General features: G+C 42.4%; 1 protein-coding gene across 11 annotated transcripts; it reads left to right on the top strand.

Annotated features, from left to right (window-relative positions):
* Positions 1-1,904: 1,904 nt before the first annotated feature.
* Positions 1,905-21,794, top strand: LOC115625053 (ankyrin repeat and KH domain-containing protein mask). 11 transcript variants are annotated; one of them, XM_030519915.1, is made up of 18 exons: positions 1,905-2,022; positions 3,116-4,694; positions 7,133-7,171; positions 7,657-7,792; positions 7,852-8,059; positions 8,128-8,296; positions 8,812-9,111; positions 9,636-11,490; positions 11,576-11,637; positions 11,694-11,891; positions 12,047-13,289; positions 13,385-13,509; positions 13,620-13,880; positions 14,360-14,875; positions 14,940-15,222; positions 15,280-20,222; positions 20,815-20,991; positions 21,053-21,794. In XM_030519915.1, the coding sequence occupies exons 2-18, from the start codon at positions 3,159-3,161 to the stop codon at positions 21,089-21,091; spliced, it is 12,090 nt and encodes a 4,029-aa protein (XP_030375775.1). In that variant the 5' UTR covers positions 1,905-2,022; positions 3,116-3,158; the 3' UTR covers positions 21,092-21,794. The 11 variants fall into 11 exon arrangements, with proteins under 11 accessions (XP_030375775.1, XP_030375767.1, XP_030375771.1 ...); XM_030519907.1 differs by having other exon boundaries at positions 13,385-13,542; positions 20,803-20,991; XM_030519911.1 differs by having other exon boundaries at positions 8,125-8,296; positions 20,803-20,991.
* Positions 21,795-22,820: the final 1,026 nt, after the last annotated feature.

Here is a 22,820-nt window from a genome sequence, read left to right as displayed (position 1 = left end):
GGAACCGTCCACCGGCAGTGGAGGAGTTGGTCGACGACACTAACGGCGAGCAGTCGTCGGATTTCGGCATAGTTGAAGAGGCGCGCTTGGCAAGGCGTCCGCAGCAGGCGTTAGTTTGCTGGAACTGCAGACAAGCCGGCCATAGTTTCCACGACTGCATGTCACCGGAAAGGCGCGTTTTCTGTTATAGGTGTGGCAGGCCCGACACCTATAGTCCAACATGCCCCGATTGCACGGGAAACGGCCGTCGGAGTGCGGAGCAAGTGGGCGAATCGCGCTCGACACAGGTGCCCACCAGGATGACAGCGGAGCGGTCCTGAAAGAAGAATTTGATAAGAAAAATACCCAATATAGTAATAAGATGAAATTTTTACCGTACGAGGAAAAGACGCGGGCATAGGGTTGGAACCACACACCCAAGGAGAATTCCGATGAGCCAGCCGGCGCTGCCCAAGGGAAAAGCGTAGTCGTAAAAATTTCAAAAGTGTATACAAGAACGGATGCCAGTCTTTAAGGCAAATATGATCGCTGTGCGGGGGTGTTTTTAAAAGTCCAGTACATACGTATATATTCGATTGGTCGTTTTATCGATACCATTTGAAAAATATTTTTTCTTCCATTAGTTAAGTGTATGCATAGCAGGAATGTTACTTAGGTCTTTTTCCCGGCAAATCTGGTTGTCTTTGATCAAATTAAGGGAACTTCTTCACATATTTTTTTGGAATTAACCAAATTTAATTGAGTACACTCATGTTACCGTCATGTTGGCATCCCTGAGAAAACTAATGAAATACGTGTTATCGACATCATTTTTGAAAAGTTGCCCATCACTATTACGTACAAATTAAAAGGGGTTCATCGTAACTAAAACACAAGACATAGTTTAAATATAAAATAAATATAAAGTGTGAGAGAGTGTGACCAATTATAATGTAAAGTTCCAACTCACACTGAAAATGACGGTCACTTTTTGTAGTCATGTTTTATTGATGGTCGTACCATAGCGATGTAAAAGCCCTAGTGGCGAAATCAGAACTACAACTCACATTTTTTAAATTTTGTGTTCGAAGAACTTAATAATTTTTTTTTTGTTACTTTTATGCTTATTTTATATTTACATCGGTGATGCTTAAAATCAGATACATATGTACCATGTACCACAATATGCCCATGAGGGTCTATGTATGTATATACATACATACATATATAAGAACCGGCTGGATCGTAGTTTATATGTATGTATGTATGTATGTATTTTACAAATGTGTAGTTCTACCAAATCTTTCTTATAAGTATGACTTTCTTATGTCAAATTCGGTTTAGATAGCAAAACTATAGCATATGTACGTGTGTCATGAAATTTCACGAAATCTTAAATAAATCTCTCCTTATACAAATTTCACGCTAATTTGAAAGTCACATAAAAAAATTCACGGGATTTTTAGCCTTCCAAGATCACGCACAGCTCTAGTATAAGCTTAAATATATACATACATACTTGTATATATGTACATATGTATGCATGTAACGCTCCCATTGAAGCAAACTGGATATATCATTGCTCGTACATACATAAATGAATACGTATGTACACATGTAAATATGCACATATTTATGTAAGCATTTACGTATTAATGACCACATTTTATTACTTTTGTAAATTTTGGTGAAGCGAAATAGTACCATGCACAAAAGGCAAATAAAGCAATTGAATATTTTTATTTCATAAATATGTATGTATGTATATTGTTTATTAAAAAACACGCGCCAAGGGTTGCACAGTCGATAATACCAGCAAATGCAACCAGGCACAAATACCAACGTTCCATGCATCCGTAGACGTAAAGGTCCACTGAATGATGATAAAACGTGCTACAAGCGACAATTCGCTATCGTTGCTGAAAACTTAATGTAATTTCTATTAATTTAAATCGGTAATGCGTGAAAGTATTAAAAAAGTGCAGTTTAATTTGTGTGTCATCACAATTGCACATTTTTGCGTGTAAACGCTACACGGAATTGGTAAAAATTTGCAGCGAAAAAAATTTTCTCAATTGCTTTATTGGTTGTCTACCTTGCCTGCTTGCCTTTTTAATTTTGGCGTGTGTGTTTGGCCTGGTCGATAGCGTGCTCTCTTTTGTGTACACAGAAATCGAAACTGGGCTGACGGAAAGGCAATCGGTTATCTCGCTTCTTCGCGACAGTCGAATGGTGTAAAATGTAAAGTGATTTTTTGTGCTCGGTCGGGCGAAGTCGAAACTGCTCGAAAAAGTTTTATATTTAAAATGCCACAATTCATTATAAAAAATTCGCAATAGCTAAAATGCATCGACAGCTAAGTAATGTTGTATTAGCCGTTTGGTTGTTATATAAATCATAAGCACGCTTCATGCCTTCAAAAGTCGTAATTGCGTATCGTGTGTTCCTGAAAGTGCAAAGTAAACGCTTGTACTTTTTTAATCCAATCAAGAAATGCTTTTTTGCTGTGTAAATATATTTTTTTAAATATGAAGTAAAAATAATACGAAATGTGAATTGCCGAAGAACGGAAAATTAATACGAATGAGTGTGCAATGGTGAAGTAGAAACAAACGGCGTTGCCACCCAGTCGTAGCTGCGTTGTGCTTTTGTGTGTGTGTGCCCTGCAGCGGTCAATGTGTGTGCGGTGCTGCTTCGTATCCGTACTTGGTCAAACTCTTAAGGCGTGTGTAGCAGTAGCACCGCCTATATACATATGTATATAATCTAATTCCTTACAAAAATTAAAATCGATAAAAGTGCACTTGAAATTATTTGCCTACAATACCGTACATCAACGGCCATGTAGATATGTGTGCATTTAATGTGTTTTTCTTAGAATCGAATGCGGTAGTAAATAATTTTTGGTTGAAGACCTACTACGCAATGCATTTGTATGTATTTACATGTATATACATAATTATGTATATGTATGTGAATTATTTGTATGCATGTATGAAGATATGTACGTACTTACATATGTATGTTTTGTTGCCGTTTACAACATTTGAAAAATTGTACTAAACATAGCTATGTCAAATTTATTTAAATTTCCTTTCATAATTTTTCTAAAATTAAATTCTCATCACACTTAAAGGACGCGCGAGTTCAAATAAAAAAAGTATTTAATCAAGTGTAAAATGAATAATGATGCGAAAGATATTGAATGCAATGACTTGAATGTGCGCTCTGCATATTTTTCCAAAAATTCGAAAACCCCAACAACTACCATACCAGCAGTGAGTAATAAAGCTGCCGTGAATACAGCAACAACAACGGGTACAGCAACTATAACATCAACGTCATCGTTCTCAGCAACTGCAACTTCAAATAATCAAGCACAAAGAGTTGCAACAAAGGCAAAACAAGCTGTTAAAGGCAATAACAATAACCCCAACAGCAGTAGTAAAAAATCATCGGCTTCTGCTGTTAGTAGAGCATACAATTACACTGGCCCTCGCATAGCAGCAGCAAAACATTCAATTGCAGTAGCATTGCTCGCGCAGGATTTAAAAAACGCTCAGCGCGAGAAGCGTGTTGCTAAGCATGCAGCTGCTGTTGATTTTACGCAGGATTTGATTACAACAACGCCAGCGTCTTCAGTGAATCCTCCCACAACATCGGCAAGTAGTAACACTGGCAACGCTATTGACTTTTCATCAAGTTCTACTTTTGCCGTTGCGCCGCCGCTCACTGTTGAGAACGCAGCAGCTGCGATTGTAGCCGAGCTTAGTCAGCTTAAGAAGACGACGAGCATCAGTAACAGCAACGCGAGGCTTAAGGTCAACAACAATACCAACGCCACTGCCAATACAACCAACAACAAAAATAACATAAACCGCAGCACAGCCACCAACAACAACATTAAAATGTCCAAAACGGCCGCAAACAAAACAGCTAACAGCGAAGCGGTTTCAGCTGCAGCGGCGGCTGCAACTGCTGCCTTTGTTACGGCCGGCACTACTACTACACCCACGCCCATACCCGTTTCGTATACAGCGCCACCTTTGACGACGGAAACGACAACTACCCCGATAACGACCAATGCGTCCGCTTCGTCGGGGGGCTGCCCAAATGCTGGCAGCAGTGCCGTTATAGCTAATCCTGCGTCAACCGCCGGGTCTGCAGCCAAACTTAGAGCAGCTGTTGCATCGGCGCCATCGTCCGGGAACACGAAGAAAACTCGAGCAGCTTATGCAGCCTTAAAGCGCCAAGTAGCCATGCAACAACAGCAGCAGCAAACGGCCACCTCTGTAACAGGCTCGTCGCCTTCCGCTTCTTCAATAAGCAGCCACAAGGATTCCGCGAGTTTAAAATTCGCAGCCACTACTTTGCTTATGGGTGCTGCTGCCGATGGCTACGCGGGCGCTGCTGTTGGTGCCTCATCCTCCAGCTCACAAGCGCAGGTGCAGGCAGCAGCTGTTGCATCCGCAGCGGCGGTGCTTAAGCAGAAACTCAAAGATGCCGCCGCATCAAATGCAGCCGCCAATCGCTCTGCATCCTCTTCAACATCATCGAACTCCTCGTCACTCTCCTCCTCTGTGGGAATTGTTCACGCTATATCAACAGCACTGCAGAACATAATTGCCACTGATACGGATACGGACACTGATTTTTATCCTCCACAGCCCGCTACCACAGACCTTTCAGAATCTGAAGAAGAGTCCGTCTCGGAGGTAAGTGCTTTTATAGTCTATTAGTTTAATGTAGCATTTCACCTAAATGTATATAGGTTTACTTTCCTTGTGCTTTTTCCAATGCGTGCTATATACTTAAAGAACTCCAATTGTTCATTTGATTATCGATTTATATAGATTTTATAGAAAATACTAATTTAAATCAATCACTTTGGCAAAATGTCGATATATAAACAAAAAGAAATGGATACTTTTGCGACTCGCTTACTCCAATAACATTTTGTTTATACTTCAAATGATAACCGTAAATAAACAAAGTGTAAAATAGCCATTTCCAAACTATTTTAGCTATCGTCGCGACTGTTATCAGTATGTCGACGGAGAACAGCTGTTTCAATTGCCGGTCTTCTAAACATTCACCAATGTTTTTTTAATGGAAAATATAAATATACCCAAGATATTTAATATCGTTAGTTCAGCAGAAAAGTAACTTTTCTAACCACTATTTATGCCTCTTGTTTTTTTTAACATGTTAACTACGGCTTATTTAAATTATTAATGTTGTCATAAAAATAAACCCGCTTGGCGCTCACTCAATTGACCACAAAAGTTGACCCCAAGTACCCCCACTTTAATGTTTTTGCGCATGTTTCGCTACTTCAGTATTATGTACTTACGTATGTATATACGTATGTATTTATTTATTTATATATATATATATATATATATATATATATATATATACGTACTGAGGTACGCAGCATTAATAAGATTAATTTACGGAAATATGTTTGTACATACATATATGATTACTTCTACTAGATTTTTCTGTGCATTTGTGTGTATATGTGCACACATAGCATTATTTAATTAATTGCTATGTCGTTTCACTTTTGTTATAAATTTGGCACACTCAAATGTGCATTACCAATTTAAAATGCGACGCGCTCTTCAGCCTTAAAGTCTGGCAACGCCAGGCGTCATCACGTTGATTGCCGTGTCTTTGTTGTTGGAGTGAAATTGTGTGTAAAGAATAATCATTGATTGCCGCAATTTGAGTATAATGAACTCCAAAAATAATATTTAAAATATTTCTTAAGCCAATTGCCAATTCGGTAAGTTTCAAAAAGTTCACGCATACACGTCGGCTTTTCTTTTTCGCAAAACAGATTGTTTAATACATTCACACATGAAGTAAAACATTTTCATACATTCATATAATGTACACCAACACACGCCCGTAACGAGAATTTACGAGCAAACACGACCAGTTGAACACACGAGAAAACCAACGAGCATCTGCTCGTGGATCTCTCCCGCAGAACTTGTTCATGATAATGTTGAATTTTCCTTTTTCTGCACGATTTCACTGTCTTGGTTCTCTTTATTTAATAAAGTTTGAATATAGAGCATGCAACTGTCTTATAATTATTCTATAAGACTGCGTATATTAGGACACATATAGTACGTACATATGTATGTATGTACATACATACATATGTATGTACGGCACTTGGCTTTAATCCATTAGGCGTGGGCGTAATACACAAATAGAGTGTGTGTGCGTGTACGACTTTTAAAATTGAATCTTTTGGCTTGTGCACAAGCGAAGTGTCTGAATGACTCATGCAATTCTTTGAATTCCAAAAAAATGTACGTTTGCAAACAGAATTTTCTGAAACAAAAGCACCGACAAGAAACAATCACACAACACAAACTTACGCAGCACTCACGCACACATGCAATGCATGGCTGGCCCGTTTCGTTCGTATTGGTATTGGAATTAAATATAAAATGAGGGAAAGGGATTGAAAAAAAGCAAAAAGCGAACAAGGCAATAATGTTTGACTGCCGCCGATATCTCTTTGTATACCTTGTATATACATACATATATGTATGTAGCATACATATGTACAAAGTTATAGACATCGTCGTTGGCGTCATTTGTTTTGCATGTGCGATCTGGCAACACCAAAAATTATGAACATGCTCTAAAGAGCGATGTTTTGATTATTTATAGGTGGTTATGTTTTTCCACTCAAGTTTAAAGTATGTATCGTATTAATTATTTAATATTATTTTTTTTTTATGTTTTTAAATAACTCAGAGTACGCTTTGTGCTTGTTATCACATTCGTTAAGATAGTTTTTCAAATTAAATTCCTAAAAAAAATTTTTGTTCTAATTGTTTTTGACATCACAACTAAATACAACAAATTAATAATGGTGTATTTACCGCCTATTGAGAGCGTTCTACGTACATTTATAAACGAACTCATACGTTGGACGAGAACTACCTTGGACTTTGTGTTGCAGTCTTTTGTCCAAGTAATCAACAAAACCTTTCAGTTGCAATCCAAATCTAATAGTTGCTGGCCCCGCTGACCTGACCAGCTTGGTTCAATCCAATAACATTTTCCTTTAGTTATCTTTTGTTATTATTTATGTATGCTTTCTTTCGTTTTTCTTTATTTGTAGATCCTATTGGCATTCTTGTGTTTAAGGCCAGATTTGCTGGTAAGTTTCGCGCTTAAGTACGTGCTTCTATAACAAAATTCAAAAGATCTATAAAACTTCGTTGCTAGAATTTCAATTGCGCTTAACGATATAATACTATTCAAAATTAGCGCAAAATTAAATTCTTCAATTGTTTAACGAGTTTTGTAGTCTATTTAATGAAATATTTTTAGTAGTGTGTACTTTAATCATAGTTTCAGTAACCAAAATAATGGTATTTAACAATACTACTAAATACTACCACTTGGATTCTCTCAACACAATAAACACAACTTTTGCTGGCCTTAGACAACAAGAATGTGCTCTCTTAAAAGCTGAAATATATTAGCATTGTTACCATGTGAATTACAGTCGTATATTTTAAAATGCTTTTACTACCTTCTAACTAATTAGCACAACCTTTTAAAACTATGTTGCCTTTAAGAGTATATATATATGTATATATATATATATGTATATATCTGATATGCCTTTGGTTTTTCCAGGATGATATACCAGAATCTGATCCAGATAGTTGTCCACACGAGGGTGGAGCACGGGAGGACGAAGACGAAACGGAAGAAGAATCTGAAGATTCTGATGAATCCGACGGCGATGATGAGGAGGATGACGAAGAACTAGGTAAGTACTGGGGAAAGCAAATATTGGTGTCATATGCACAATGACGCCTGTACTTGCAGATATCCTGCAGGATAATGATGCCGACGATGAGGACATCGACGATGAGGAAGATGAAGATGCACCTGAAGTCAGTAATTTTGAACGTTCGAGTAATATTTCCGCCCTGAATGCAAAGGCACCTGTTTTGCGTCATGCCACGCATGCTATTGACGAAACTAAGCAGGCGTTGACCAAAATGAGATGCGCCAATAGCCCGCGTGATAAGAGGTTTGTAAAAAAGGTCATAAGGTTGGTCAGTTTGTACAGTGTACTAATGCTTCCCATCGCTACAGTAGTGGTTTTTCACGGTCCCTTGTCGCTGCCTGTACGGACAACGATGTGAATACGGTGAAGCGGTTGCTTTGCAAAGGCAATGTCAATCTGAACGATGCTTCTGCATCCACGGATGATGGCGAGTCTTTGCTGTCAATGGCTTGTTCGGCTGGATACTATGAATTGGCACAGGTATGTATGAAAATTACTCAATTTGTCGATGGGGTATGCAATTGATTAAAAATCACCTACTCATATTATGACGCGTCTTCTAAATTGTTTGAATATGCTCGCCAGTCAGTCTTGTTACTTAAAAGAGCGGTCATTACGGCATCATCTTCTTTGTGTAGCTTCAATGATTAAATTCAATTCAATGTTTGAATTGTGTTTTTCATTGCTCTTTGGTTATCCAGTCACAAAGTTGAATATTGAAATCTCAAAATTTAAAATTATATCTAAACAACGCGCTCCCCGTTTAATACTCAAATATTTGATTTGTTATTTGGATAGTTTATTTGTTAATTTTAAACTAAACATATTTGTTAAGTTATTTACATTTACGAACTTTAAGGGATTATTTTCAATTTCAATAGGTCAAGAAGGTTCCTTCCAAAAATCTAGTTCAGTTTTTTGCCTTACCATGCCCACCTATTTCAATAATAAATGTCCTGTAATTTAACAAGTGTTTGTTTTAATTTACGACATAGGTCTTGCTGGCCATGTCTGCTGCTCAGGTAGAGGACAAAGGACAAAAGGACTCAACACCACTTATGGAAGCCGCATCAGCTGGTCATTTGGATATAGTCAAGCTTCTGCTCAATCACAATGCTGATGTAAACGCACATTGTGCAACTGGAAATACACCCCTTATGTTTGCATGCGCCGGTGGACATGTTGATGTGGTAAAGGTTCTGCTGAAACATGGCGCAAATGTTGAGGAACAAAATGAAAACGGGCATACACCGCTAATGGAAGCAGCTTCGGCTGGACATGTAGAGGTTGCCAAGGTTAGTGAAAAGTCTAATTTACAAAATTTCTATCCCCTGAATTCTTATGGGTTGTGTGGAAGCTTCAGAAATAATGTATTAAATTATATGACAAGTTTTGACTTCGATATCATGCTTCTGTGATGATAATGGCAGCGTGTTTTGAATCCAGAGAAACTTCTAACATTAATATGAAATTTCGCACTATTTTTGGTGCGTGGGTTGTCATATAAAATCAGGTTTAGTAATTAATTAATTACTTGGTAGTGTATTGACTAACATAATGTTACCTAAGAATTTAGGGGACTTGTAGAGATTAAGTAATCAAGTGATTAAAATCCGAGATTTGAGAGTAAGTGTGCAAGCTGCTTTGATACCCGTTGTGCGTTATGGTTGAGTTACTGATCTAGCACTCGGGATATCATTGCAGAGCACACATCAGTGATTATATTTGATCTTATCTGATGTGCTATACATTTTTTTTTGTCCTAATCCTTTAGAGTAGATGCCATATTAGTAATTTTTTTATTATATTTTTTTTTTAGGTATTGCTCGAACATGGTGCCGGTATCAATACCCATTCGAATGAATTCAAAGAGAGCGCCTTGACGTTGGCCTGCTATAAGGGGCATTTGGACATGGTGCGGTTTCTGTTGCAGGCTGGCGCGGATCAAGAACATAAGACAGATGAAATGCACACTGCACTAATGGAGGCATCCATGGATGGACACGTTGAAGTAGCTCGCCTGCTTCTGGACTCTGGAGCACAGGTTAACATGCCGACTGACTCGTTTGAGTCTCCTCTTACTCTCGCAGCTTGCGGTGGTCATGTAGAGTTGGCTACGCTGCTTATTGAACGTGGCGCCAATATTGAGGAGGTTAACGACGAGGGTTACACACCTTTAATGGAGGCGGCCCGCGAAGGGCATGAGGAAATGGTAGCGCTTTTGCTCAGCAAGGGCGCAAACATCAACGCCACTACTGAGGAAACTCAAGAAACTGCGCTTACCCTCGCTTGTTGCGGCGGCTTTAGTGAAGTGGCTGCTTTTCTTATTAAAGAGGGCGCCAATCTAGAACTGGGCGCGTCCACCCCGTTAATGGAAGCATCACAGGAAGGTCACACGGATCTAGTGCGTTTTCTGTTACAAAATAAAGCCAATGTGCATGCAGAGACGCAGACGGGTGACACTGCATTAACGCATGCCTGCGAAAATGGACATACTGATGCGGCTGAGGTGCTTCTTTCCTATGGAGCCGAGTTGGAACACGAGTCTGAGGGCGGTCGCACACCTCTGATGAAAGCCTGCCGTGCCGGACATTTGTGTACCGTGAAGTTTCTCATACAGAAGGGAGCCAATGTCAATAAGCAGACGACCAGCAACGATCATACACCTCTCTCCCTTGCCTGCGCCGGTGGTCATCAGTCGGTTGTAGAGCTTCTTTTGAAAAATAACGCCGATCCATTCCACAAGCTTAAGGACAACAGTACCATGCTCATCGAGGCCTCTAAAGGTGGACATACGCGTGTTGTGGAGCTGTTATTTCGCTACCCGAATATTTCGCCGGTGATAAATTCGCAGACAAAGATACAACAACAGCTGACAGCACCGCCGGGGCTCCAGGAGTTGTCCGAGGCGGCACGAGTATCTAATCAGCAGTTGTTCCATCAGCAACAATTTACTGGTAATGGCGCCAATATTGTGGCCCTTGGTGCAGGAGATTTCCTTGATACAGGCGAGCTGCAATTAACGGCAACGGGAGCATCTTCATCGGGTGCTACGAGTAACGAAGCAGGTTCGGAAGAATATGTGGCTGGCGTGGGAGGAATCGATTTAACCACACTGAGCGCCCAGCAGCAAGAGGGCCTGATCGCAAAGTCGAGACTGTTCCATTTGCAGCCCGGATTTGAACAAGGGCTAGCACAAGCAACACTGCCGCCACCTGGACCACAAAGCAGTGGATCTCAGCACCAATCGCTGCCTTGCAAGCACTTTGACTTGGACATGGATCACATCAATTCATTGACGCCACCACAGAAAGCACCACCAGCTCCGCCTGTGTTGCATGCTGTAAGTCAATCCATGTTGCAGGTACAACAGCCGCAGCAGCTACAACCTCATTTGAAAATGAAGGGCTGTGGAGGTCGCAAACATCGGCAATTGCATTTGGACATGGATGATATTGAGCTGCCGCGTCACCACCAGCAACAACTTGCTGGTGAGGTTCGGACACAGCCCCTGGGCGAAGATCAGCAGCAAGAACTACAACAGCAGTATATGTGCGTAAGTGAGGATCCGCGCCTTGTGCGACGTCGCATCGGTTTTTTGCAAGAGGTTAAGAAAACCAGTGCAGCTGAACCACTCGATGCAAACGAGTCTGAGGCTACAGCTGCTATGAAAGGTTTGTCAATTATTCATGCTTCATGTGTAATTTCACTTTCGTTTTTCATTATTTTTAATCTATTAAAATCTTTTGTCTGTTACAGGCACGGATGGCACACTGTCAGCGTCTGGCGGTTCTTCAGAGTGTAACGCACAACTGTTAGCGGTAATTTTTTGAGCACCATAATTTTGAATGATAAATAAGACTACATGGTATTTCAGAAAAACGCTGGCGGCGCTAATGCGAATATAAGCACAAGCCCAATCACCCACTCCTCGGATGTGCTCCAGACCACTGCTATAAGCGATCGCCCTAAAGTAAAAGCAAGCAACAAGAACAATCGCAAGCAGACAGGAGCGCAGTATGCTAACGTTTTGCCGCTACAGCAAAAGCAAATGGTGTCCATCTACAATAATTTGGTAAGTGATATTTGTTAGTCTCTTATGATTACAAACACAAACAAGAAATACATAAATAACAAATTATGTAAACTAGTTATAACACTAGCAGGGAGAACTAAACCGAATTTTTACATATAGTTTTGATAAATTGTTCTTGCTTTATTCAAATGCAGCAATTGCAGCAGCAACAGGAGCTGCAGCTGCACCAACAAATGCAGCATCAGCAGCTACAATTGCAACTGCAGCAACATCAGAATCAGCGAACCCAACTTGAAAATGCAACCACAGCCAGCACTATACCGATGGCATTCTCGAATTCGCCAGCTTCTCCGCTTGCGTCGCCTACAGGCACAGCTCCACAAGCAGTGGAGCAGCAACAGCAACTTCATCTGCCCCCCCTAGAAGTTGGCGAAGCAGAATCGCATAAGACTCAAATGGCTGATTTTCGTGGCTTTCTCGAGACTGCTGTAAATGAGTCATTAACGCGTGAGCGCAACGAGTTGGGACTCAATCCCGCATCCGCTCCGCTGGGCATGAATGCGCCGCAGTTGAAATTCCTTAAGGATGGTTGGATGTTGGGCGTGCATAATTTTTTTGGCGAACATCCCAAATCGCCTACTGAAACTCCCCCAGAAATGGAAGAAACGATCATGGAGCATATGGAGCCGCGTTCTGAAATGAAGAACTTAGCCACTTTGTGCTCAGCTGCAGCAGTTGCAGCAGCTGTGGTTGCTGCTCACAAGGATGAAATCAGCACTGATCCGGAAAGCGAGGATGAAGAGGGAAATGCAGATGGTGAAGGTGAGCCAGATGTTAATGCCGATCCCGATGCTGACGGCGAGGAAAACACATTGCCACCCGAACCCATTGAGTTGACCGAAGCATTTTGCGACGAGGAAGACGATGATGAGGAGGATGACACTAATAGCGGTCCTATTGAAAAGTCAAACTATGACGAAGACGATGCCGATGTCGATTACGTTGACGAAGAAGATGATGCTGGAGAAGATTACGATGATGAGCTCTTTGTAAATGATAATGTTTCGGTCGATCAGAGCAACGGTGGCGGCGTCGATAGTGCCGGCTGCAAGTCGGTAGCCGATAATCCTGCAATACTACCATCAATTAAGAATCGGAAATTGTCAACTACACGGCTCGAGAACCTCATCCTATCGAATGTGGCAATTAAACCAGAATGTGGCACTGTACCCCAGGGCCTATGTGATTATAGGCAAGATTTACGAACCTCAGAGCTTGTGCATGTGCTGCCCCAGATTAGCAACATAAAAGCAGCTGCAGCGAATAATGCTGCGCTAAGTGTGTTACAGCAGCAGCTTGCTGCAGCGCAGGCGGCAGCGGCGCAGGCTAAAGCTGCGCTTAAACATCATCAGGAGACCGAGCACCAACATCAATGCGGTAAGCGGAATTTATATAGTATAAGTTCTTTTTTTTTTTTAAATAAATTTATAAACGAAACCTAATATGTTGTAAATATTATTATCATACTAAAGATGACGAAGCCTCTGTGAGCGCAGGCTCTGGTAGCGACTTTTACCCCGGGCTGGAGCGTTTTGCCACCGATGGTGGTGATGGCGGTCATTATGACATTGCGGTTGAAATGGAGGATATATTCCAGGTACTTCCGAATGCTAACGAACCAACTCTTCAGGTTAGTCCAGAGTTTGGTTTTGTTGAAGCCAAAGTCTGCGCATCGATTCTAACTCCATATTATGTATTTTGACGCAGGAGCTGGCCAGCAATCTGAACTATCCTGAGCTGGCGGAATTTAGTCTCAATCAAATGTGCAAAGGCCGCTTTGCAAGCAACTGGACAGATTCACCGGCCAAGTGGAGTAGTCAGGAACAAATGCTGGCGGCAGCACATACACAGGGGTTGCTAAATAGTAGCGATTCCCAGCAACAAGATCCACAGCGCCAAGCAAATTTAGTCCTGCTAGACTATCCCATGCAGCAGAGGTTTGCCGATCCCGACGAACTGCACCTGCAGGTAAGTTCATACAAGTTACGCAATAATCTCGCAATAATCAGTACAGCATCATGAAAACACATTTTAGTAGTACGCTCCAATGTCTTAAAAACCGGGTTCACCACGCTTCCTTCTAATCTATCATTCGTATTAACCTAGTTTACCCTTACTCTTGGTATTTGTGTCCTTATATTTAGAATTTGGCGTTATCCTATAAAATGCGGTGGTTAAAATGCATTTATATTTCGCTACGATATCCCTCCTAGTCTGAAAAGTAATATCCGTTAAGTCCCTTTCCTTTTATATGAGTTTGTCTGATAGTCCATGTGAACGTAAGGATTACGCTCTGCTATCACCAACTCGGTATTCGTATTACTCTTAGCTCTAACAATTTTACACCGGATAGTGGTGCATTTTTGCATACAATTTAATTAAAATTTTCTTAAAAACAAAGAGTTTAAATATGGAATACCTCTTGTTCTCTTCACCTATATCATCAGCCAACAACAGTTTCGCTTTTGCCCTTTTCACCAGAAGATGCGGCCGCTGCTGTTGCCGCGCATCAGCAACAACAACAGCAACTGCATCCAACACTGCCACCGTCTGCAAACTTCGTCTATAATGTGGAGGGCAGTGATAAATCAACTCCACCTGTGCAATTGCTTTTCCAGCTTCCACCAGCACTAACACAACAACCACAACCAGGCGACCATCAGCCCTCAGATACCCAGCAATTGCAGCTACAACATGCAGAGCAACAGCTGCAGGAACAACAAAAACAGCAGCTATATCAACATCGCTCGCCAACGCTGCGCGATGCCGAACGACTACTTCAGCAACAGCAACAAACCGAGCTGGAGCAGGTCGCTCAGGAGCTACTCCTGCAACGCCAGGCTGGTGGCAATCAGGGACCTATGAGTCAGGCCCTGAAACAGAAACATTTTAACTTGCAGGAACAACTGTTATTGCATCCACCACCTCACTTACAGACGCAAACATGTATGCAGCATACTCAGGTAGAATTATATCATTGATTGTTTTTTCTTTTTGCTTTTATTGAAATGCATGTTCTGTTTACAGCAGGTGCAGGTTGGCACACAGACGCACCCATCGGTCGTTGTGCCGCATGCAACGGCACAATATGCGCAGTTTGCATTGCAGCAACAACAGCAACAGCATCAACAACAACAACATCAACAACCAAATGAGTTATCCATTTGGCCCATGGCGGCATCTGTACCAACAGGAGGAGGAGTCAGCTCCAAATCCATGCCCGGTGGTATTGCTAAGAAAGCTATTGACAAACAATCGCGAAAGGATAGACGCTGCTCCGGATTCAGACAAACACCGGCTGGAAGTCAAGGTACGCAGAAAACACTGAAAAATTGCTTTAATACTCAGTTTTTACCTGTCCTTGTAGTGAATACCAATCAGCATCAGCAACCACTACCGCAACAGCAACCACAACTGCAGAATCAATTGACTGGTGCCGCAGCTGGCCTGGAGAAAACCATAGAAATTGATTCAGAGACGGAATCAAATCATGATACGGCACTTACATTGGCCTGCGCCGGTGGGCACGAGGAGTTGGTGGAGTTGCTCATTATGCGACACGCGAGGATTGAACATCGGGACAAGAAGGGATTTACTCCACTTATATTGGCCGCGACCGCTGGCCACGAAAAGGTCGTCGACATATTGCTTAAGCACAACGCAGAGCTGGAGGCGCAGTCAGAACGCACCAAAGATACGCCTCTATCGCTTGCCTGCTCTGGTGGGCGTTACGAGGTTGTGGAACTCTTGTTAAGCAAAGGCGCAAACAAGGAGCATCGCAATGTGTCCGACTATACACCCCTTAGCTTGGCCGCCAGTGGCGGTTATGTAAACATTATTAAGCTGCTACTCAGTCATGGGGCTGAGATTAATTCACGCACCGGTAGCAAACTGGGCATCTCGCCCCTTATGCTAGCTGCCATGAACGGCCATACAGCGGCTGTAAAATTGTTGCTTGATCAAGGATCGGACATAAATGCACAAATTGAGACAAATCGCAATACGGCGTTGACCCTTGCTTGCTTCCAAGGACGACATGAGGTAGTAAGCCTGCTTCTAGATCGTCGTGCCAATGTGGAGCATCGTGCAAAGACGGGCTTGACGCCGCTTATGGAGGCTGCTTCTGGTGGTTATATTGAAGTGGGGCGCGTGTTACTCGACAAGGGCGCGGATGTAAATGCCGCACCCGTACCCACTTCGCGCGACACTGCGCTGACCATTGCAGCCGACAAGGGGCATCAAAAGTTCGTAGAGCTTCTGCTCTCAAGAGGTGCCTCTGTAGAGGTTAAGAACAAGAAAGGCAACTCTCCGCTGTGGCTGGCTGCCCACGGGGGCCATCTAAGTGTGGTGGAGTTGCTATATAATCACAATGCGGACATTGATTCGCAGGATAATCGACGGGTATCTTGTCTCATGGCCGCTTTCCGCAAAGGTCACACCAAGATTGTTAAATGGATGGTGCAGTATGTGTCACAATTCCCTTCAGATCAGGAGATGATTCGTTTCATTGGTACAATAAGTGATAAGGAGCTGATCGAAAAGTGCTACGATTGCATGAAGATTCTACGCTCCGCCAAAGAGGCGCAGGCTGTAAAAGCCAACAAAAACGCGTCCATACTGCTTGAGGAGCTCGATCTAGAGCGTACTCGCGAGGAAAGTCGTAAAGCCGCAGCAGCAAGACGCCGAGAGCGAAAGAAAAAGAAGAAAATGGAGAAGAAGGAAGAAAAGCGACGTCAGCAACAGGCCAGTAATGGCAGCGTCTTGGGCGATGATATGAATGCCGAAGATGACTGCGATAGCGATAAGGATGACGACAGCGATAAAGACGAGGAAGACGAAGAGGTTCCACCGCCACGCGAAGAAGGTGACTCTGGTATTGATCAAGGCTCCTGTTCTAGTGGTGATACAAAGGCTGCACGCGGTAATGTCGCACAGGGGGAAAGCAATAACAATAATATGAGCCAGACAAAGAAATCTAAAAAGCAAAAAAATAAAGCGCAGGCGAACCCTCAACCACCAGCATCGTCAAGTGACACAGCAACTGAGAAATTGCCAAAGGTACAGGCAACTACATCTGCAACCGCAATGGCTTGTAAAAGTACGGTACCAGCGAAAAAGACCCCAACAATCGAGGGTGTAAAAACAACCAGCCAGCAAGTGCATTTACGTGCGCAAATCAAGAAGGAAGACCAGACAAACAGAAAAAAAGAAACGGCAAACAAGCGGGAAAAGGAGAACCTAGCGCCCAAAGAGTCCTTATCAGTACCGTTCAAGCAGCACCAGTTAACTACTAACCCTGCTATCAAGGACAAGTTAATAAGCAGTGAGTCCGCCACCAACATTTCCTCTAGCAGCCAGCGAAAGGCCCCATCTCACTCATCCACGCTGCAGAAGCATGAAGATCCTAAGAGCAGTAACAGTGCACCGGCAGTTGGCAAGCGTTGCGAAGTCGATGGTTGGAAGGAGGTAGTGCGTAAGAGCTCCACACAACAAACGGCAGTCACTGGTGCTATGGCATCAAGCCAAAGCGGCGCCAACCCTAATGCTCTCAGCTCAAACATGGCTCCAAGCAATTCTTCCACCAGTGTAAGCAACGTCAATACTTGTAACAACAATAATTGTAGCACCAACAACGCTGTCACATCGAGCAACAGCTCTTCATCGTTGCCAGCCGCCCCTGAAATGACCTGTAAAAAGGTACAGGTGCCTGTCAACGCCATATCGCGAGTAATTGGACGCGCTGGCAGTAACATTAATGCCATACGCGCCACCACTGGAGCCCATATTGAAGTCGAGAAGCAGGGCAAAAATCAATCGGAAAGGAGCATTACAATTAAGGGCCTTACTGATGCCACGAAACAGGCGCACATGCTCATCTTAGCGCTTATCAAAGACCCTGATGTAGATATACTGCAAATGTTGCCACGTATAAACACTAGCATTAAGGCAGCTACAACAATAAGTACACCAACGTCTGGTACATCAACGACAACTATGACTGTTGGCACTTGGGATAACAAGACTGTTGCTAATGCTGTTTCGGCACATTCGCAACACAACACTAGCAACTTCTCTTCAGCAGCCTCCACCACATCGACATCATCCAGTTCTTCGGCCAGTTCTACACCTGGTTCATTCAATAATTTGCCAAACAACGGCAGCAAGCAGCAGCAACTGGCAGTAGGTTGTGGCAGCAGCAAGGCCCAGTCCACTCGTGGTGGTACTACAAAATCATTGGGCGCTACTAACAAATCTAACGCCCCATCTGGTGGCTCCCGAGGCGGCCAAGTGAACAAGGCCTACTTTACACAGCAGCAAACTACGCGTGGGAATACGCCAGCCAATGGTGTCACCACGAAGTCAACAAAGCAGGAAAGCACACAGCTAAATAAGTCAAGTACATCTACTTCGAATAGTTCTATGCCAGTCAAGAGCTCGGGCCAGGGGAAATCCTCAACAACATCGCAGAGCTTTGTCATAAAGGGAACGTCTAGTGGTGGCACACAGTCTACGTTGGCTAGCGCCGCTTCGCCCAAGAAGTTGGACTCTGGACGCGGCAGCGGTGTTGTGGCGCCCTACGGACGCGGGAAGCCGGTTACAAATGTCACAGCATCTACGTCTACTTCCCAATTAGGTAATGCAGGAAACAACAATACATTGGCTGGACCAATAGGCACATTTAATGCGGCCGACGTAGCTGCTGTTAATGCAGCTGCGGCAGCAGCAGCTGCCGCTGTTTCAAACAACACCAACAACATAAACAGTAGCAGTAATGTTAAAGCACGCGCGGTTACTCCCATAGCGCCTCCCAACAAGCGATCTAGTTCCCCATTGCAAACGCAGCAACAGCAGCAGAAACACCAGCCGCAACATACGCCGTCTACCAGTAGCCAACAGAATCTGGTAATCAACACCAACATACTCAATGATATAATGGCTGTCAATGCGAATACTACCAATGACAGTTTTGGAGCCCAACTCGCAGCCAAGCTGTCCAGCGCCTATTCGCTATTCAGCGACTATCATCAGTCGCAATGGGGCAAGCTAGTGGGTGGCGATAGTGCACAATGTAGTAATGTCAGTGGCGTTAATTCCATTGTAGGCGATGTGTTGCCACAGGCGGATGCCTCAAAGGCACCCGGTTACAATCGCAACATTCTTAGTTCGCCCGTGGGCAGCTCCAAGGCCTCGTCCAATCATTCGACCTCGCCACCAGTTGGTAATGTCATCCAGCAACAACAGCAGCAAAACAACAATGGCAGTAACAGTGTGCAACAGGCACTTAACATAATTACCACGAATGCCGCAGGTGCAACATCTGCCAGCAGTGGCGGTTCGACAGCGGCTAGATCACCACTAGTTACTGATAATGCATCAGCAGCAGCAGCAGTCAATGCAACAGTGAACGGCAGCCAGGGCGTAGGCGATGGAAACAATGTGCCCACAGGGCACTCGCCTGGGGTTATAAAGCCGCCTACAGCGCCAATTCAGCGACCAGGACCCGGACCCGTAGGCAGTCAAATTCAAATGCCAGCATCGGGTTCAGAGCCTTCGCAGGGTAATATAAACTTCGGCGCCATTGGCTCTACCGCAACATCGACGGTTGCTTCTGTGGCACCACCAAATATGATTGACAGACAACAGCAGCCGAACCTTCAACGTTTACTTTATGATAACAAAGTGGGTAACACAGCTCAGCCGATGAATTATGCTATGGACCCGGGCTCGGCTTATATTGTTGATGGAAATATACTGCGTATAAATACTAGAGGCGCCGTGTTCTCACAGGCAGGTAACGGCAAGAACCAACAACAAGCGCAAGGCAATCAACAGCAGGCCCAGGCGGCAGCAGTCGCGCAGTCCAATATGTTTCAGTCGCGACAGGGGGCAGGTGGAGGTCGACAGCCAGGTGTTCCAGGACCCGGACCGCAGCGGTGGTACGGCGGCACCCTGGAGTATCCTGCATACAGCGGGCGTGACATATTGCATTTGGAAAATGGAGCCATGGCTGGCATGAGCTCACCATCTGCCATGTCACCTAATCACGATGACATACGCAAGATGCCGCGCCCTATTGGCACGGAGCGGGCCTCATGGAAGTACAATAACTTTAATGTTGCCACCACGGCCTTGAATATGGACGATGGATTGGCCACTGTGCTGCCACCCTGGGCCCACGAGCCGAAGGCTCAGCCGCCAGGATTACAGCAGCAGGCCCAGCCTCCAAACTGGATGAAACAACAACCTTATCGGCCTTATAACAATGCTTGCGCACCATATCCCCAGCAGCCGCAACATGAAGCAATGAATGTGAGTATTTAAAAAGAGTCGTACTGTGCTTAGCGTGATGATACAGCCTTGTTCGTATGTTTGGGGGAGGCTCTACTTTGTATTGCCCTGTTCTACTCGGAACACTAAAAGGGTATAATTGATTAATGCAACAGTTATTCATTTTTCATCAGTATGATAAGCCAATATATAACCAATTTAGAATCCAGATTTTCCTAGGTCCACGAATGGAGTAACTTGTGTGGGAGACACATGCCACACCATTCCTCCGCTATAAGTAATATTCAATAACTCTTAATTCTAATTTTTTTAAATTTTTTTTACTCAAATTGAAAGGTTCGTGCTTGAAGCAGTATTAGTTAAAATGTACAGAAATTATAATCATAAATGTAATCTCTGCCCGCGAAATCTCGATCTCAATCGTTTCAAATCTGTGTCCTTAAAGTGTTTTTTTCATATCGCAACGGAGCTAAATCTAAATCGATTTTTTTTATAATCTTGATTGTTGGGTCAAAATGCACCCTTTAGTAAAGAAAAAACCTACCCAGTTTAAAAACGGGCTGATAGATGGCTTTTTATGTATATGAATGTTTATTTAAAGTCTTCACAACAGATGCCAATGGACTATCCACACATGCAACCGCAGCACAATATTGGGCAGAGCCAGCAACGCGTTAATATGATGCAGGCCTCGTACGGCTTTCAACATTTCGTTGGAGCACCCGGCGCCGCTGACATGCCAGCACACATGCCCGAAAAGGTGGAATCTTGGGACCACCATGAGAAACACGTAAGTGGTGCACGCAGCATTATCATTAAGGTGCGATTGACAATTGTTACTGATTTCGCAGCAGCCTTGGACCACTTATACAACAAACTGGTCGAATTGATGTTCCAACAGCAACAAACAGCGTCCGTTTAAATTAAACAGGACGTCACAAGCAAGCAGTAAATGAAAAAATCAAAGAAATCTGTTACCTCTGACCTATATGATGATACTCAAAAGGTGACAGGGTAATCACGACAAGGACGAAACAAATCTGAAATTGCGACAACTACAAAACTAACAACAACAGGCGGCAATTATTGTTGCACACACAAATTTAAGAATGCAAATTTTGTAACCGTTTTTTTTTTACGTTTTCTATTCGGCTAACCCCCTCCCCATGAAAAACACGTTCTTTGCTTCGTTTTTTATTTTCGATATTGATGTTTAGATTTGGGGGTGTTTAAATTCGCTGGTAATCTGAAATTAGGCACCACGCAAACATACCTATACGAATTCACAGCCACACCAATACAAGACAGAATAAATGGAAAAATATATACATTATTTATTTTAAAAGATAATTCAATATTTTGTTGAATGAGAAACATGAAGTAAATTATTGTTTCGGGTGAATACACAACCATGCATATAAATACTTACACACACACACACACATATACATACATACATATATATTTAATTTTAAGATAGAAATCAGTCTTATGAATGAAATTTTAACGTTTAATTAGCGGAAGCAAAGCTAAAATGAGTTACATATATATTTAAAAATAAAAGCGAGAAATGAATTTCAAATTGTGAATCAAGGGACAGAGTTTCTCTTATTTTTTATTGCAACTTTCAAAATCATCTAAAACACATAAAAATAAAACAACATACACAAATTTGGAAAAACGGAACTATGAAATATGAAACACAAAAACAAAAAGAAGAAAATTGATTATCTGAAAATGCTAACAACAAGCATTCAACAAAAACCAGCAAGAAATTACTTAAAACTACTACTAACATAAACATTTACTACCCAATTGTTATATATTTGAGGAACGAAAGCTTACAAAAACAACCACAGCAGACAAACGAACAAAAGAGATTGGTTTATAATTTATTGACAATGGGTTTATTTTCGTTTGTCAAATCTATTTTTGTTGCTCAAGTGAAAGGAAGGTTTTAAAAGGTCACATGCATTCACAACATGAGCAGTTTGAAAAACTAAAATGTAGCTAGTAGAAATTGCTTAAATAATTAAACATATAAAGGTCAAGTAACATTTTAATATTCCACTTACAAAACTTTAAAACAGCATAGACAAAGTATAGCAAAAAAAAGCGTTTGCTTGCCATTTCGATGCTTTTCAACCACTAACGAGTAGACATAGAAATAGCATATGCAAACACATATTTTCGATTGTTTCAAAATTTAAAACAAATGATGTATAAAAACACACGAGAACACACAGAGAAAGAAGCTGTCAGCCAAGTGGCGTCCAGTGCATGGCAGTGGATAAAAGTTGCTTTGTAAGATTATATAAAATGCTAGAGGGGGGGTAAAACAAGATGTTGCTAATAAAAACAACCATATACAAATTATGCATATATGGCTTTTACACATGCATGAACATCAAATGAAATTAAATTTGATTTTAACGGCATTAAATAAGGAAGAACATTTTTTCTGTGCATTCGTTTGGTTTTGTTTCAAATATTATTTTTTAGCTGCAAGCAAATTATGTAATGAGTAAAGGCCGTTAAAGGTATTTGATAAATATACATGCATAATACATACATACATAAATGCAAGAGAGTTAATGCAGAACATTACATAGCCGCAAA

This window comes from Scaptodrosophila lebanonensis, unplaced genomic scaffold (genome assembly GCF_003285725.1).
Source record: "Scaptodrosophila lebanonensis strain 11010-0011.00,11010-0021.00 unplaced genomic scaffold, SlebRS2 tig00000072-arrow-pilon, whole genome shotgun sequence".
Classification (NCBI taxonomy): Eukaryota; Metazoa; Arthropoda; class Insecta; order Diptera; family Drosophilidae; genus Scaptodrosophila; species Scaptodrosophila lebanonensis.
This window is presented reverse-complemented; position numbering and strand designations above follow the sequence as displayed.